This window comes from Pollachius pollachius (assembly GCF_949987615.1).
Source record: "Pollachius pollachius genome assembly, chromosome: 1".
Lineage (NCBI taxonomy): Eukaryota > Metazoa > Chordata > Actinopteri > Gadiformes > Gadidae > Pollachius > Pollachius pollachius.
Window position 1 is genome coordinate 11603902 of NC_136934.1, and position 13174 is coordinate 11617075.

General features: G+C 46.0%; 1 protein-coding gene across 10 annotated transcripts in view; it reads right to left on the bottom strand.

Moving 5' to 3' along the window:
• Positions 1–13174, bottom strand: part of camk2b1 (calcium/calmodulin-dependent protein kinase (CaM kinase) II beta 1) — a 53684-nt gene that overhangs the window by 15904 nt on the left and 24606 nt on the right. For 2 of the 10 annotated variants that reach the window (XM_079751041.1, XM_079751043.1), the window contains exons 13-15: positions 12760–12855; positions 7122–7159; positions 2632–2700 (exon numbers count right to left, since the gene is read on the bottom strand). In XM_079751041.1, coding sequence (XP_079607167.1) covers positions 2632–2700; positions 7122–7159; positions 12760–12855 — 203 coding nt within the window. Of the gene's footprint in view, positions 1–2631; positions 2701–4890; positions 4924–7121; positions 7160–12759; positions 12856–13174 lie in introns of all 10 variants that reach the window. The other 8 variants (XM_079751044.1, XM_079751045.1, XM_079751047.1 and 5 more) reach the window with 5 other exon arrangements.

The following is a 13174-nucleotide window of genomic DNA, read 5'->3' on the forward strand; positions in this document are numbered from 1 at the left end:
ACGAAAAAAAAAATATTAGGGTTCATTAATAAAAATACAAAAAATAAAAATACAAATAGATACATTTGATTGCCTCTTAATTTTCTTTTCTTTGATTATTTAAGTGGATTTCACAACCAGTAATGCAGATTCCAGGGACTAATGTCACAGCCAGAACGAGTTGAAGATCATGACCTTTGACCTTCTTTCTTAAATAGACGAACGCAGGAGACATTTAGCTCCGGCTTTTATTCACCGCCGAGTTCTGGGGCGTTTCATTTCCTTTCTTATCTGTGTCGCACACGCAAACACCCTATAGTCCTGCATAAAGACTACCGCCGCCCTACTCTCATATCTTGCCCCCCACAGAGGGTCCCCACCCCCCTGTGGCCTCCTCATCTTTCCTCCCACGACAGGAAGTGACACCTTCACAATGACCAATCATCAGCCAGCTGTCTCCCTGGCAGAGGCGGCCGTGTTCCCAAGGCAACCGTCGCCAGGGGCTACAGGCTACAGTGACGGTGGCAGTGGGAGCGATGGGGATGAGCGGAGACAAAGTACCTGCAGCTTGAGGACCGACTCTGTAAGCGACAATGTAGTCTCACATATCAAACTTTAGATTCATAGCTCAACTCTGATGACAGGGGAACTCAAATCGGGGGTAAACAGGTAGTTTCACTTGCTATTCAGGTTTGTTTAGACTAATCGTGATGCTAGTTCATCCTTTGTAGTTGTAGGTTCCCGACCCACTTTGCTGTTTCCACCCAGAAGCTCTGCTATAAATGAAGTAGGACTGCTGGATCCGAGATTAGAAAAGATGCACTGATTGCAGCATTCACAAAAGCATTCACCCCGCACTCTGCTAGTCCAAAGCAGTTAAAGCAACGAGGAGCAGAGGACGGGTCAATGTAATGAGAGAGCTTGTGTCCCTAGCAACAGACAGGCTGCCCTGCCACTGTAGAATCCCTTCAAGGCTGAGGAAAAAAAGATCAAAGTTTTCTCTGAGTTCGCTGGCGCCTACCCACACCATCCTGCACACACGTTATGATCCACATCCTGGTCGAGGAGAACTAATCACAACACAGACGGTCACACATCTGCATGTGGGAGTCGTTTATGTGCAAGCACATACGCACACACACATACACACACAAACACACACACACACACACACACACACACACGAATGCATGTGCATAACATACAAATCACTGACACACGGCATAAACAGAACATTTACAAAGAATAACAGCACATCCTGAGGGCGTAGGGTGAAGTCTTTGGCTGAAGGGCGAAATAGTGAGTCACACATTTTGGGAGAACCAATCGGAACGTAGGATCTTCTAATTACATAAACCCTATGTTACCTCTGAGCCAACCATGTAAAGCAACCTGGCAAAATCTGATCGCTGGATGCTACGACAAAATATTGGGGGGGGGGGGGGGGCAGTCCCCCTTTGAAATCTGTCCCATGGTTTGGCTATTGACCCCGTCTTCTCTGCAGCCCAGGTCCCTTATGTTTAACTGCTCACAGACCCGCTCGTGTCCAGGAAGCAACCACTTGCCCCAACGACCATCTGGGACATGGACATGAGATTCTTGACCTGTGGTGCATACAGCTGGTGCAGCAGTTATTTTCAGGGCATAGCAAATACCAAAATTACCAGAATGTGCCAGCTGTGGTACGTGCCTTAATGGCCGACGTCATCGCCATGTTATCCGGTACAAGAGATTTACGATTCGGCGTGGCACCGGCCCCAAGTTTAAAGATGTCACACTGACATATTGAAGCCACTGTGGGCTGGTGATGAATGGCAGCAAATGGTGTTAAGGCAGGGTTGATATTTTAAGACCCTTCACTAAATATATGGTTGTATTTTTGGAGACTGTGTGTGTATTTGTATGTATCATTAGCGATATGTTTATGCATATCTAAAGAAACACATACTATAACGGATCGTTATCATGAACTATAAACATGCATGCACGGGTGGATCATTTATGGATTCATCGATGGATACTGTGTGGAATGGATACACTTCCTCTGACCCAATAAAGCAGAAATAAGAATCTAGTGTTTGTATTGTCTGTCTGACAACAACACTGTCGGTCCGAATGACAGTGGGTATGCAGACGCCCCAACCCATGATGGAGTCACAGTCCTCTACACAACTACAAGCTTCCTGACAGCACCTGCCACTGTGATGATATGTCCAGGAAGACCCCCACTCTCACGCACGTTGGAGTGAGTGTCTTTTCGCTTGTTGCAGGTTCACTGATCAAAAACCCAGATCCATATCAAGACAGACAGCTTCAGAAGAAAGACGCTTCAAAAGGGGAAACAGGTTGGCTGGAGTGGGTCGGGGGGGGGGGGGGGGGGGGGGGGGGAAAGCAGGAAAGCAGGCTGATCAGTCAGACGGACAGACAGACACACAGACAGACAGGGGACAGGTTGAAGGAAAATAAATATCTATCTCTTGTTTCTATGTTGTGGTAAGCAGTTTGCTTTTTTAATGTTGATTTTATTTACACGAATGATTCTTGCACTTTTTGGTTTAGATCTTCATTGTTGAATACACTTTTGTTAAATCGCTAGTAGCTTGATAATGTTATGTAAAACATGATGTAGCGACAGGGGGAGACGGTAAATACCAGAGCAGGAGTGGGGACGTTTCCCTTTGGGCTGGTGACTATGCTGTTCTTGGTGCTGTTTGTCTGGGGCTGTGCCGGAAAGGAAAGGAAGGGAGAGGGGTGGAAGGACACATTACAAAACCAGAGTGTTAAAAACAAGAGGTTGCAGGTCCGTGCAAGGATTTGTGACCGTGCATGTGGTTGTGTTTTCGGTTTGTGTTCTGTGTGTAGGGGCAGATGGGGTCGGGTGTGATATAGTGGAACTCACAACACTGACTAACAGTCCTGTTCCCCGAGGGGCTGTTATCACCCCTGTGATGAGGGTGAGACATCATCATGTTGTACTGCGCTTTAAGGCCTGGGACCTGAACTGTGTGAGGGCTGTGTCAAAAAGGCATGTGTTCATTTATGACTGTATTGACAACAGTTTAGCAAAGCCATTTCGATGAATGTCATTGAGTTTAGAGCCAGTTCAAAGGCACCCTGGAATATGAACAATCAAAGCACTTTATTGTGATCCAATCGAATTGGCGTGGAATCTACGTCAATGGGAAAATTGTATCCTGTAGTACAGTGTAAACAATAGGTGTGGGTTTCAACTGAATTGAAAATATTTCAGGTTCATGTGGTTTTCTGCCCACACATCAAAGTATTTAATTACTGATTTATCTCTACCTTCCCACGGTTTGTACCAATTAGCAAATCCACAGATTTACTAAATTCTACGAAGGACTTGTACTTCACTGGATATGGGATAAGGGTCATACTTTGCCACTGACAAACTCTCAATCTCCAAAGATATCATATCCTTAATTGATGGCATATATTTGCCACACTGAATTATATCATGATGAGCAGCTGTAGGCAACAGTGCCAAGGCCAGGACTGAATCTGAAACAGTGCCCCCTAGTGGTTTGGTAGGTTATATAGAGGTCAAATAAAGAGTTGAAGGAATCAGGAGGGACCCTTCAGAATTTGAAAAGTGTGTGTAAGTGAGTGTTTGTGATAATGCTGCGTGCTTGTGAGTGTGATAATGCGTGCGTGCGCGTGTGCGTGTGCATGTGTGTGTGTGTGTGTGTGTGTGTGTGTGTGTGTGTGTGTGTGTGTGTGTGTGTGTGTGTGTGTGTGTGTGTGCTCTGTGATTTAGGGACGATTAGAACGGATGAATGGAATAAGATGAAAAGACAGGAATAGACGGAGCAGAGAAAATAGAGAACACAAAATTTGAGCATATTAAATCAGGGACAAACCCGCAAGCACTCACACTACATCAATACAAAAACTACCATGGAATTATAGCTTATGTAAGCTGACAGACTTTTTGTTTTACAAACATCTCACTTTGCGCACCAACACATACGCACGCACACACACACACACACAAACACACCCATCCACACACACACACCCACCTACATATACAAGTGTACACACACACATACACACACACTCTTCTTGTCAGCCATTTCGCCCATGCCCCTAGAGAGAAAAGGGCCCTGTTGTTCTTCATTTCAACAAGACACAGGTTTCATCAAAAAATAACCAGGAACCAACTCACAAGATGGACCCCTCTGGAGAGCCCTCAACCAACGAGGGCCACTCCGACAACATGTTCACAGTAAGCAGGGTCAACCACCGAGAGACATCCACCGGCCTAGAGCTCCACAAGGAGCCGGCCGGGCTGAGGGACCAAAGCAAGGCGAGGGCCATCTTGCTACAGCGGTGATACACACACACACACACACACACACACACACACACACACACACACACACACGCACGCACGCACGCACACAGACACGCGCATACACAGACACACACACACACAAGAGATTGGTACAAGATAGCCAATCATTCCAAGTATTGTTGTTGTCGGTCAGTCACAGTGCTGTGCGCTCACTGGAGAGGAGAGGAGCTCAAGGTCAACGTGAAGAGCGGGACTCAAGGGTGGCTGCAGGCGCCTGGGTTGGGGTTGAAAGGAGGTGGACTCCATGCAAGGGTAGCAGGGGGTGAGGGGGACAAGCGTTTCAGAACCAAAAATGTTTGTGGTGTTTAAAGTTGACATGGGTAGCTGCTACGGTTAACAGCAATAAGTTTGAAGTAGGCCCGTAAAAAAGTAAAAGCTGTTAAGCTCTGGCGTCGGCTAAAGATGGAGAGAAGAAAGGGGGGGGGGGGGGGGGACGTGGAGAGACTCAAACAGGATTGGGACTAACAAGGTTTGATGGAGAAGGGGCCGAGTGGAAGGAAATCAGGAGAGTATTAATTCAGTAGCATGCTCACCATGTACTGCACAGTGGAGCTGGACTTGCGCTTCTGTCCTCGCACGATTGGATGGATGGAAAGATAGACGGATGGGTGGATGGATGGATAGACAGTAAAAAGAAGAAAGAGTCAATGGTGAAAGAGTCAACAAGATGAATTAATTGGTTGAAACTTGAAAGCCTTGAGGAAGACAAATAGCGACTTTAGGCCCTTCAACACACACGCACACACACACACACACACACACACACCACCACCAATAAGGATCTCCACCCCACAAATGGAAACCAGGGGAAGGTTCTGTGGATCCTGGAGAAGAAGTGGTGTAAGGAGACTGGATATGGTAGTAGTAGTAGAAGGATGAGGGATAAAAGGGAAAGCTTCAGGATTCAAAGACAGGGCGAGGAGTGTTGCACCACGGCCCAGATCAACAAGACAAGGCCAGAAGAAAGCAAGGAGCAGGCCGAGGAAGCCAAGCGAGGAGGCTGAGAGAGGGGAGTGAATTGTACAGTTATGGGGTCTACCGCAACACAATTTACATTCTCTCACTTCCTGTGAGCTGTGTACGCCCACTAAATGTTCCCCGGAACGAGAAGAACGGGAACATGACAAGAAGAACCACAACGACAAGGAGAATTAAAGGGGAGATTTTCTAAGAAGAATTGTGACGGAAAGCCTCTCTCTCTATCGAAATCTCTCCCCCTCTCTCTCTTGACCCTTGCTTCTAAAACCTCTGTGTAACTGAAAACCCTTCCCACTCTCGCTAATAACGCTCATTCTGAGCCGACTGTTCCAGGCGCAAAGTCGGGATCAAGAGATGAGGACGCCTGAAGCGAAGTTAGTCAAGCAAGGAAGAAGGAGAATGATGCTTGGCTTATGATCTGCTAAGCATCACTGACTATATCAACAGCCACTGGGGCGGAAAGAGAGAGGAAATACATTCAAAGCCTGGTTGGTTGGGGGGTTTTGCTGCTCGTTTTACCTGCCCTTCTCTGGGCTACACAGGCAACACTGCACAAACAGCAAGCGCAGGCTCTGTGAGGTTAGCAAAGTCACAACCAGGGTAGCAACAACCTGCCCTGACTGACTGCAGGTGGCAGGTGGGTGGGTGCAGGTTGGTCGGTGTTTGGGGAAGAGAGGCAGGCAGGAGTAAGCACTGCAAATTGGCAGCTTTCGTTCTGCATGAAAGAAACTGGCAGATGCGGAAGAGAGAGAGCTGCAGGAGAGAGAGGGAGAGAGAGTGAGAGAGAGTCACATAGATAGATGGATAGATATACAGATAGACATATATATAGATAAGAGAGGGGAGGAAAGAAGTCAAGTGAAGGAGAAATCTTTGGAAATGGTTTGTGGCAAGTGTGTGGGGAGCCTGTTGCTATGCGACGAGAGAGGCACAAGGGAAGTGAGCTTCTATTTTTGTAGTCTGAGTTTCCAGGGTGCAGACTTGAGCTATTCCTGGAACCAGAGTCATTCACATGCACACACACACGCTGGCAGGCACGCAGGCACGCACACGCACACACACGCGGACTCACACACACGTAAACAAAACTGCTAAGGCAAATTAAACACACAGACAAACACATTCACGCACACACGCATACACATACACACACAAATACACAAACATTAATATGAGCAGATCATAAAGTCAGACACCCACACTCCATTGGCCGCCAGCTTGCTCCTCTATCTGCTACAGTGCACCTCTCACACACACACACACACACACACACACACGCTCACATTAACATGAAGCACAAACAGCATACACATGAATGTGTGGATGGATGGCTGGATGTGTGGGAGTGTAGAAGGTGTCAAAGCAAGTGTGTTTGTGTGTGTGTGTGTGTGTGTGTGTGTGAGTGTGTGTGTGTGTTTGTAGGATGGTGTTATATTCATTAGGGATGAACAGCAATGTAGGATTAAAGAGCAGATGGGGTGAAGGAAACTAGGAATAAATGTGTGTGTGTGTGTGTGTGTGTGTGTGTGTGTGTGTGTGTGTGTGTGTGTGTGTGTGTGTGTGTGTGTGTGTGTGTGTGTGTGTGTGTGTGTGTGTGTGTGCGTGCGTGCGTGTATGTGTATATATCTAAGTATATAAAATCATGCAGAGACAGACAGAAATATAAAGAGTTAATAGTGGGAAGAGAGGACAGGACTGGTACCCGGTTGACCAGACACAGGAACATTAAAGAGTACAAGAGAACGTCTTGAATGTGTGAGCGAGTGTACGTGTGAAACAGCCTTACCTTCACATCTGCCTTCTTGTTGAGTAAGCTCTTGGCTGCTGCAATGACAAGCAGAGGGGAGAGAAGCTGTCAGCAAAGGCAAATCTGAGGCTACCGTGAGGACATGAGCATAAGAAATGCAACTGGAGCCAAAACAGCTGATCCAATGGGCCTCATCATTCACTGAGCGGCCATCTTGGTTCTAAGCGCTAACTGGGTTTCGGTCCCCCTCCACCAGCACCCACCTAGCTAGCGTTTAGAACCGAGATGGAACCAAGATGGCCACTACAGGTGAATAAGGACCATTGGAAGACAACAGCTATCATGGCTGAGCTGAGGTTGAGGAGAATTAGGCCTTTTGAAGGTTGGCTTTGCGAACTGGCTGTATGTATACTGTGATGTACTAGACATAACATATTTATATATGCTCCAGCGTAAGATCTCCTGAGATGCAGGGCTGAGATTCTCTGAGGCCTGAGGATTGGGGACAACACTGTATTTCTCTGCTAGAACATTGCAGTATCTGTAAATAGAGAGGCATTGGAACCCATTGTTTGTTTGTGGGGGGATATCGATGCACATGCCATTGTTCTGATCTCATATCACTGAGGAGGGGAGGAAGGAAAACAAAAACAAGAAGACATTGATTTCAAACATTATTCAGCGGCTAAGCAAACTCTACAGGGGTCTTAAGAAGGATTAGTCGACATTCAACTCTCTAATGACGGGTGTGTTTGTGTGTGTCTCCAGGCCTGCTAGGAGGCCGTGTGTGTGGGGGGCAGGAAGAATGACTAAGCTCCATTAGCATAATACCCATCAATCTTTCACATGGTGGGGGGAAAATGGAAAAATAAACGGGCCGGTTGTAAGAGCCAATTGAAGCGTGAGCTGTTCCTGTGGGGCTGAGGTTCAGGTGCTGTAGTGGTCCCCTGCAGTGATCTGGTGATTCAGGCTAACTCCTGCGCACATCCCTATTACCCCAAAGGTGGGTATCATACAGTTAATGAATACAGTTCGGTTGGCGTCTTCCAATTCACTTTCCTTTATTACAATCGCCACTTGAGCCATTTAGCACACGCTTTTATCCAAAGCCCGTTTTTATACGCTTTTTATATTTTTTCCTTTGCATAGGAGTCCTTATGCTACATGTTGTTAAGGAACAGATAGGGGTCAGGTATAAGGAGGTAGGCTCAAGATTGGCCAGCGGACACTTGGGGATTAACCCTAACCTTTCAGCTGCAAGACCAACACCCTGACTAACCGCTACACCATTACACTAACTATAGGAAACGTCTGCTGGATGAAATTGAATTGTTTTTTCAAATTGCAATGAAGGAATATAATGAATGAGCACTGATAGTTAATAATGAGGAGATGAAAAATGCCAAACAATCTGCAAAAAGGACCTTAATAGGTTTAACCCCACTACTGTGCTTTCTCTTCCTTGCCCAAGATGCAATAACGGTTCATGCATGTTCCTCTGGAGATAACGTATGAGCATATCCAACCACTGTGTTTTATGGGATGCATTTCTCATTGATATTGCAGCAATTCCAGTTTCCCCCAATCCTGCCCCAACCCCCTCTTCCTCCCCTCCTCTTTTTCCTCCTCCCACCTCCACGACAGCGATAGACGCAACTAGAACTGGGGCTATTTCAGGCGCTGAGTGCAATAGCAAGTCTAATCACATCCAATCACATCAGCACCGCCATCTTACGTCAAAACACTATTCTTGGCATTTATTCGCTCTCGGTCTCTCTCTGTTTCTCACCCTGAATCTATCTCACTCACAGTCACAGTCACACACACACACCTTCTCCCAGCCTCCCTCCCTCTCTCTCTCTATTCTCTCTGCACTGTTCTCCTTCTCATCTTCTCTCGCTTCGGTAGGTATGCGTCACTTTCCCCGGCTCCCGCGGCCAACACAGCAGGAGGCGGTGGTCCATTCCCCCCAGTGCCTTGAACCTCGTTTCTGTTCTCAAACACACTCATCTCATGGGGGAAAGGGTTGCAGACCGCAAGGCGGGATAAAGCACATCTCTGGGCCTGGGACAGGTGGTGGGGGTTTGGAGGTGGGGCGAGGGGGGGGGGGCGTATAGATGTGCAAAGAGCGAGGGTAAACATCACTTGAGTGTAAAACAAGAAGAGAGAGAGGAACAGAATGTGTGTGTGAGAGTGAGAGAGAGAGAGAGAGAGAGAGAGAGAGAGAATGAATGAGTGAGGGAGGGACAGTTTGAGAGAGAGAGAGCGAGAGAGAGTGTGAGTGTGTGAGTGAGTGAAAGAGAAAGACAGCGAGTTGGAGAGCGAGAGCAAGCAAGGGAGAGTAAGAGTGAGAAAGTGAGTGAGTGAGAGAGAGTGAGAGTGAGAGTGAGAGAGAGAGAGAGAGAGAGAGAGAGAGAGAGAGAGAGAGAGAGAGAGAGAGAGAGAGAGAGAGAGAGAGAGAGAGTGACATTCAGGACATTGCTGCTGGGAGAGAACACGGTGTATTCAGCATCTGTGGACGGTGTTAGGAGAGCATTTCATCATTATTGTCCAGATCTCCCAGGTCACTTTACATAAGAGTTATTAGTACTGAGGAGAGAACAGGATGTGTCAAAAGCATGCACACTCGTTCTTTGGACAAGATAGAGAGAGTAGAGAAGAGAGGGAGAGAGGAAACAGGACCTGAAAAAGACTGAAGCAAATTTCGTTAAAGCGAATAACAGCCTTACTATCAGATAGAACGTTCTGGAGAAAAAGACACAGCAACGTTCTTGAATACATGTACACATAATGAAAAAAAACACATAAAGGATTCCATTGGACCGTTCGGCAAGTAACCATGGCAACCTGCAAGGTCAAAGGTAACTTAGAGGAGAGGAGGGGGGTGCTCCTTACCTTGGCACAACATACATGAAGCAAGAAGAGAGAGGAGGAGAAGTTAAAAGAACATGATAGGAAACATGGAAAAGAGTGAGAAAAGCTAAAGGAAGCTGCTACACACTGAAGCTAGGACGGGCAAGGGTCCACACGATTAACCAATCAGATCCAGAGCTGCTATTTAACCATGATCACACAATGGGAAATACTGATTGCTTATATTCAGTCTTCAAGAGATAATTTGATTTTTTCGTGGGATTTTCCTCAAAAGACACACAATAAGACACGCCGTCGTTGTGCTTGAGTGTGTATGTTTTATGAACATGTGGACATATGGACAAAACAGTACATGGTACATGTTTGTCTTTGGCTGTTTTAGGGTGTATGCAGTGTGTGCTTATTCATGCATGTATTGTTGACACGTGTAATACACTTGAGTCAACCTATTTCACTATGTTTTATAAATGTGTATATCATATGTTATCTCTTCACTATCTTATTGAAAATCTAGAAATGCAGAGAATTTTCCATGCACTTCTAAAGTTCACAGAGACTTCGCAGAGGAAGATCTTTGAATGAAGTTTTCTGACATCCATATCTTACTGAAAAGATCATTTGAAAAGATTTCTAGTTGAAGGTTAGTCTTGTTTGGAGGAGCTGTGCGTGATAACCTTTAACAGTCTGAGTTTACTGAATATAACTAAAACATTTATATGGCATCAGAAATAATCTTGTGTTCAAAATAGTGTGTGCAAGCTCAAAGCCGGGTCAGTGCTTTCAAGGCCTGTCTGAAAACTGCAAGTAGAAGCATCTCATATACTACAGTGGTATTCAACTCACATTTTAATCAAAATGTCTAAATATAACACTTTTGTTACGATCAGCAGTACTTTGGCAATTTCCCTACACTAAGCTGGCTTTTTTTTTTTTGAAATGGACAAAAATATATAAAATATTCAAGTTTGTCTCAATCTCATTTGTTAACAAAACAACGAGTACAACCACCGCCGTGCTTATTTTTTTTTAGAGGCGGGCAAACTATGAATAATTTCCAAGATGAGATTTTTGAATAAAATTGCAGTTGCAGTTTCCCCCTGACATTTTACCAGTGCCACACTCCATTCCTGATAAAGCCCTGCGTGCGTGAATTGGTTCATCTACGAGATTCAAGGTACTTAATTGTGTAGCATCTACAGTAGCTGCTATCATTGCTTTACACGGGGAATGGGTTAGCCGAGCGATTGTAATACTTGCACTTGGTTCTATGAACATCTTTACTGTACCGACAGCGATATATTGTTTCACTTCTTATGACAAATGTACTTATTGTAACAAATGCACTTATTGTAAGTCGCTTTGGATAAAAGCGTCTGCTAAATGCCCTAAATGTAAATGTAAATATAAATGAGATTGTTCATCTGTGTTTGACTGTACATACGGGTGTCTATCAGCATTGAGCCTCTATGTATAAGTATGTATTAAGTACAAGTAGAAGAAGTGGAAGTATAAGTAGTAGCAGTAGTAGTAGTTGCAGAGCCCTCCAGCAAGGCAGCGCTTTAGCGAGCGAGGGGACAATGATGGGGAGAGGCAGGACACTATGAATATTTGATCGGGGAGAGTAAGGGAGGGGACACAGAGTCTTGGTGGAAAACACGGAGAGCAGAACAGCTCCCTGTTCTAGTGCTGGTTCAGCATCCACGGCCCACACATACCCATTAACCCGCCTGCCCCGTATGAATTGTATTGTTTGTATTTTGGTTTTGTTTTTGGATGTAGCTTGTATTTTTCATCCATATTTTATGAGAATTTTTGCAGGGCACTCGGGTAGAATAGTTTCGAATCTCAACGAGACTTCCTCGTTAAATTTAAATAAAAACACGACCCACCCAACGGGAGGGTCACTGAGGAGGGAAATCGTGCAGCTGTGATATGGAAAATGTTCATCCAAAGTATGCTGGACTGGAGGATGACTGCCATGTAATGATGGCTCTCTGTAATGCTTGAATTATGTATTAATATCATGTGCACTTCTGGAAAACACTTCTACTCTAACGGGAGGGTCGGGGGGTGGGGGGGGGAGTTTGGCTGCGTTTCCTGAGAAATCAGCCAGTCTTGCATTTTTACACAGCATTATCAACCGTGCACCAGAAATCCCCACCCCACCCCTTGCTTGCAGCAGCGCATGCACTAGGCCAGTGCTCCATGCAGCATTCACTGGACAGCACGCGGGTCGTTCCATTTGAGTAAGTAAAGGGGGTGGGCACGTTTCATCTTTCTTATCAGTACAGATAAAGAGACAAAGGCCGAAAGGAAGAAAGAGACTGAGAGATCATGTAAAAAGGAGGATATGTGTTAAAGACCACATGTGGGAGGTGAAGAAAGAGTAGTGAATGAATGAATTAATCCAAAAGATTATGGGTATGAAAGAACGGCAGAAAAAGATGAATCCAGAGAAATTCATGAGTAGTATAGGGGTGGAACAGAGGCCGTGAGGTCAGAGGTGACAATTGGGAAGAGAGATGGAGAGAAAAAATAGAAGGGATGAGAGTTAGAAGCCATAGTGAGTGATGCTGGGCACAGGCAACTGCCTCATCAGAGTAGAGAGAGAGAGACAGAGAGAGAGAGGGAGACAAGGCACTGCAGATGAACCGATGGGTGCGCGATGGGGAGGTGCAGAGGACAGGTCTGCCATCATGCTCTGAGCGTCCATGCCAGGAGAAACAGGGGGAGGAGACAGAAGAGGATGGGGGAGGTGAGGCGGGATCACACCCTAGGCGTGTCCGGGGCCCCCCAGTGCTACCTTGTTCCACTAGCCCTGCGGTGGTGCCGGCCGCGGCAGCCACCGCAGCCGCCGCTGCCGTGACCGACGCTGGAGCGGTGGACTGTCTGCTGCCAACTGTTAGTGTCCACGACACCGAGAGAGAGAGAGAGGAAGAGAGAGAGAGAGAGACAGACATACAGAGAGAGAGAGAGGAAGAGAGAGGGAGCCACACATACAGAGAGAGAAAGGAAGAAATAGAGAGAGATACCCAGCCACAGAGAGAGAGATAAAGTGAAAGGCAGAGATGAAGGTAAAAAGAAGATGGAAGGAAAAAGGAAAATGAAAGAGGAAGTGAAAGAGGAAGAAGGAAGGGAGGGAGAATCGAGAGAATGGAAATGAAAGGGCATAAATAAAGTTAATAAGAAAGTTAATAAGATGAATAGAGTTGATCAAA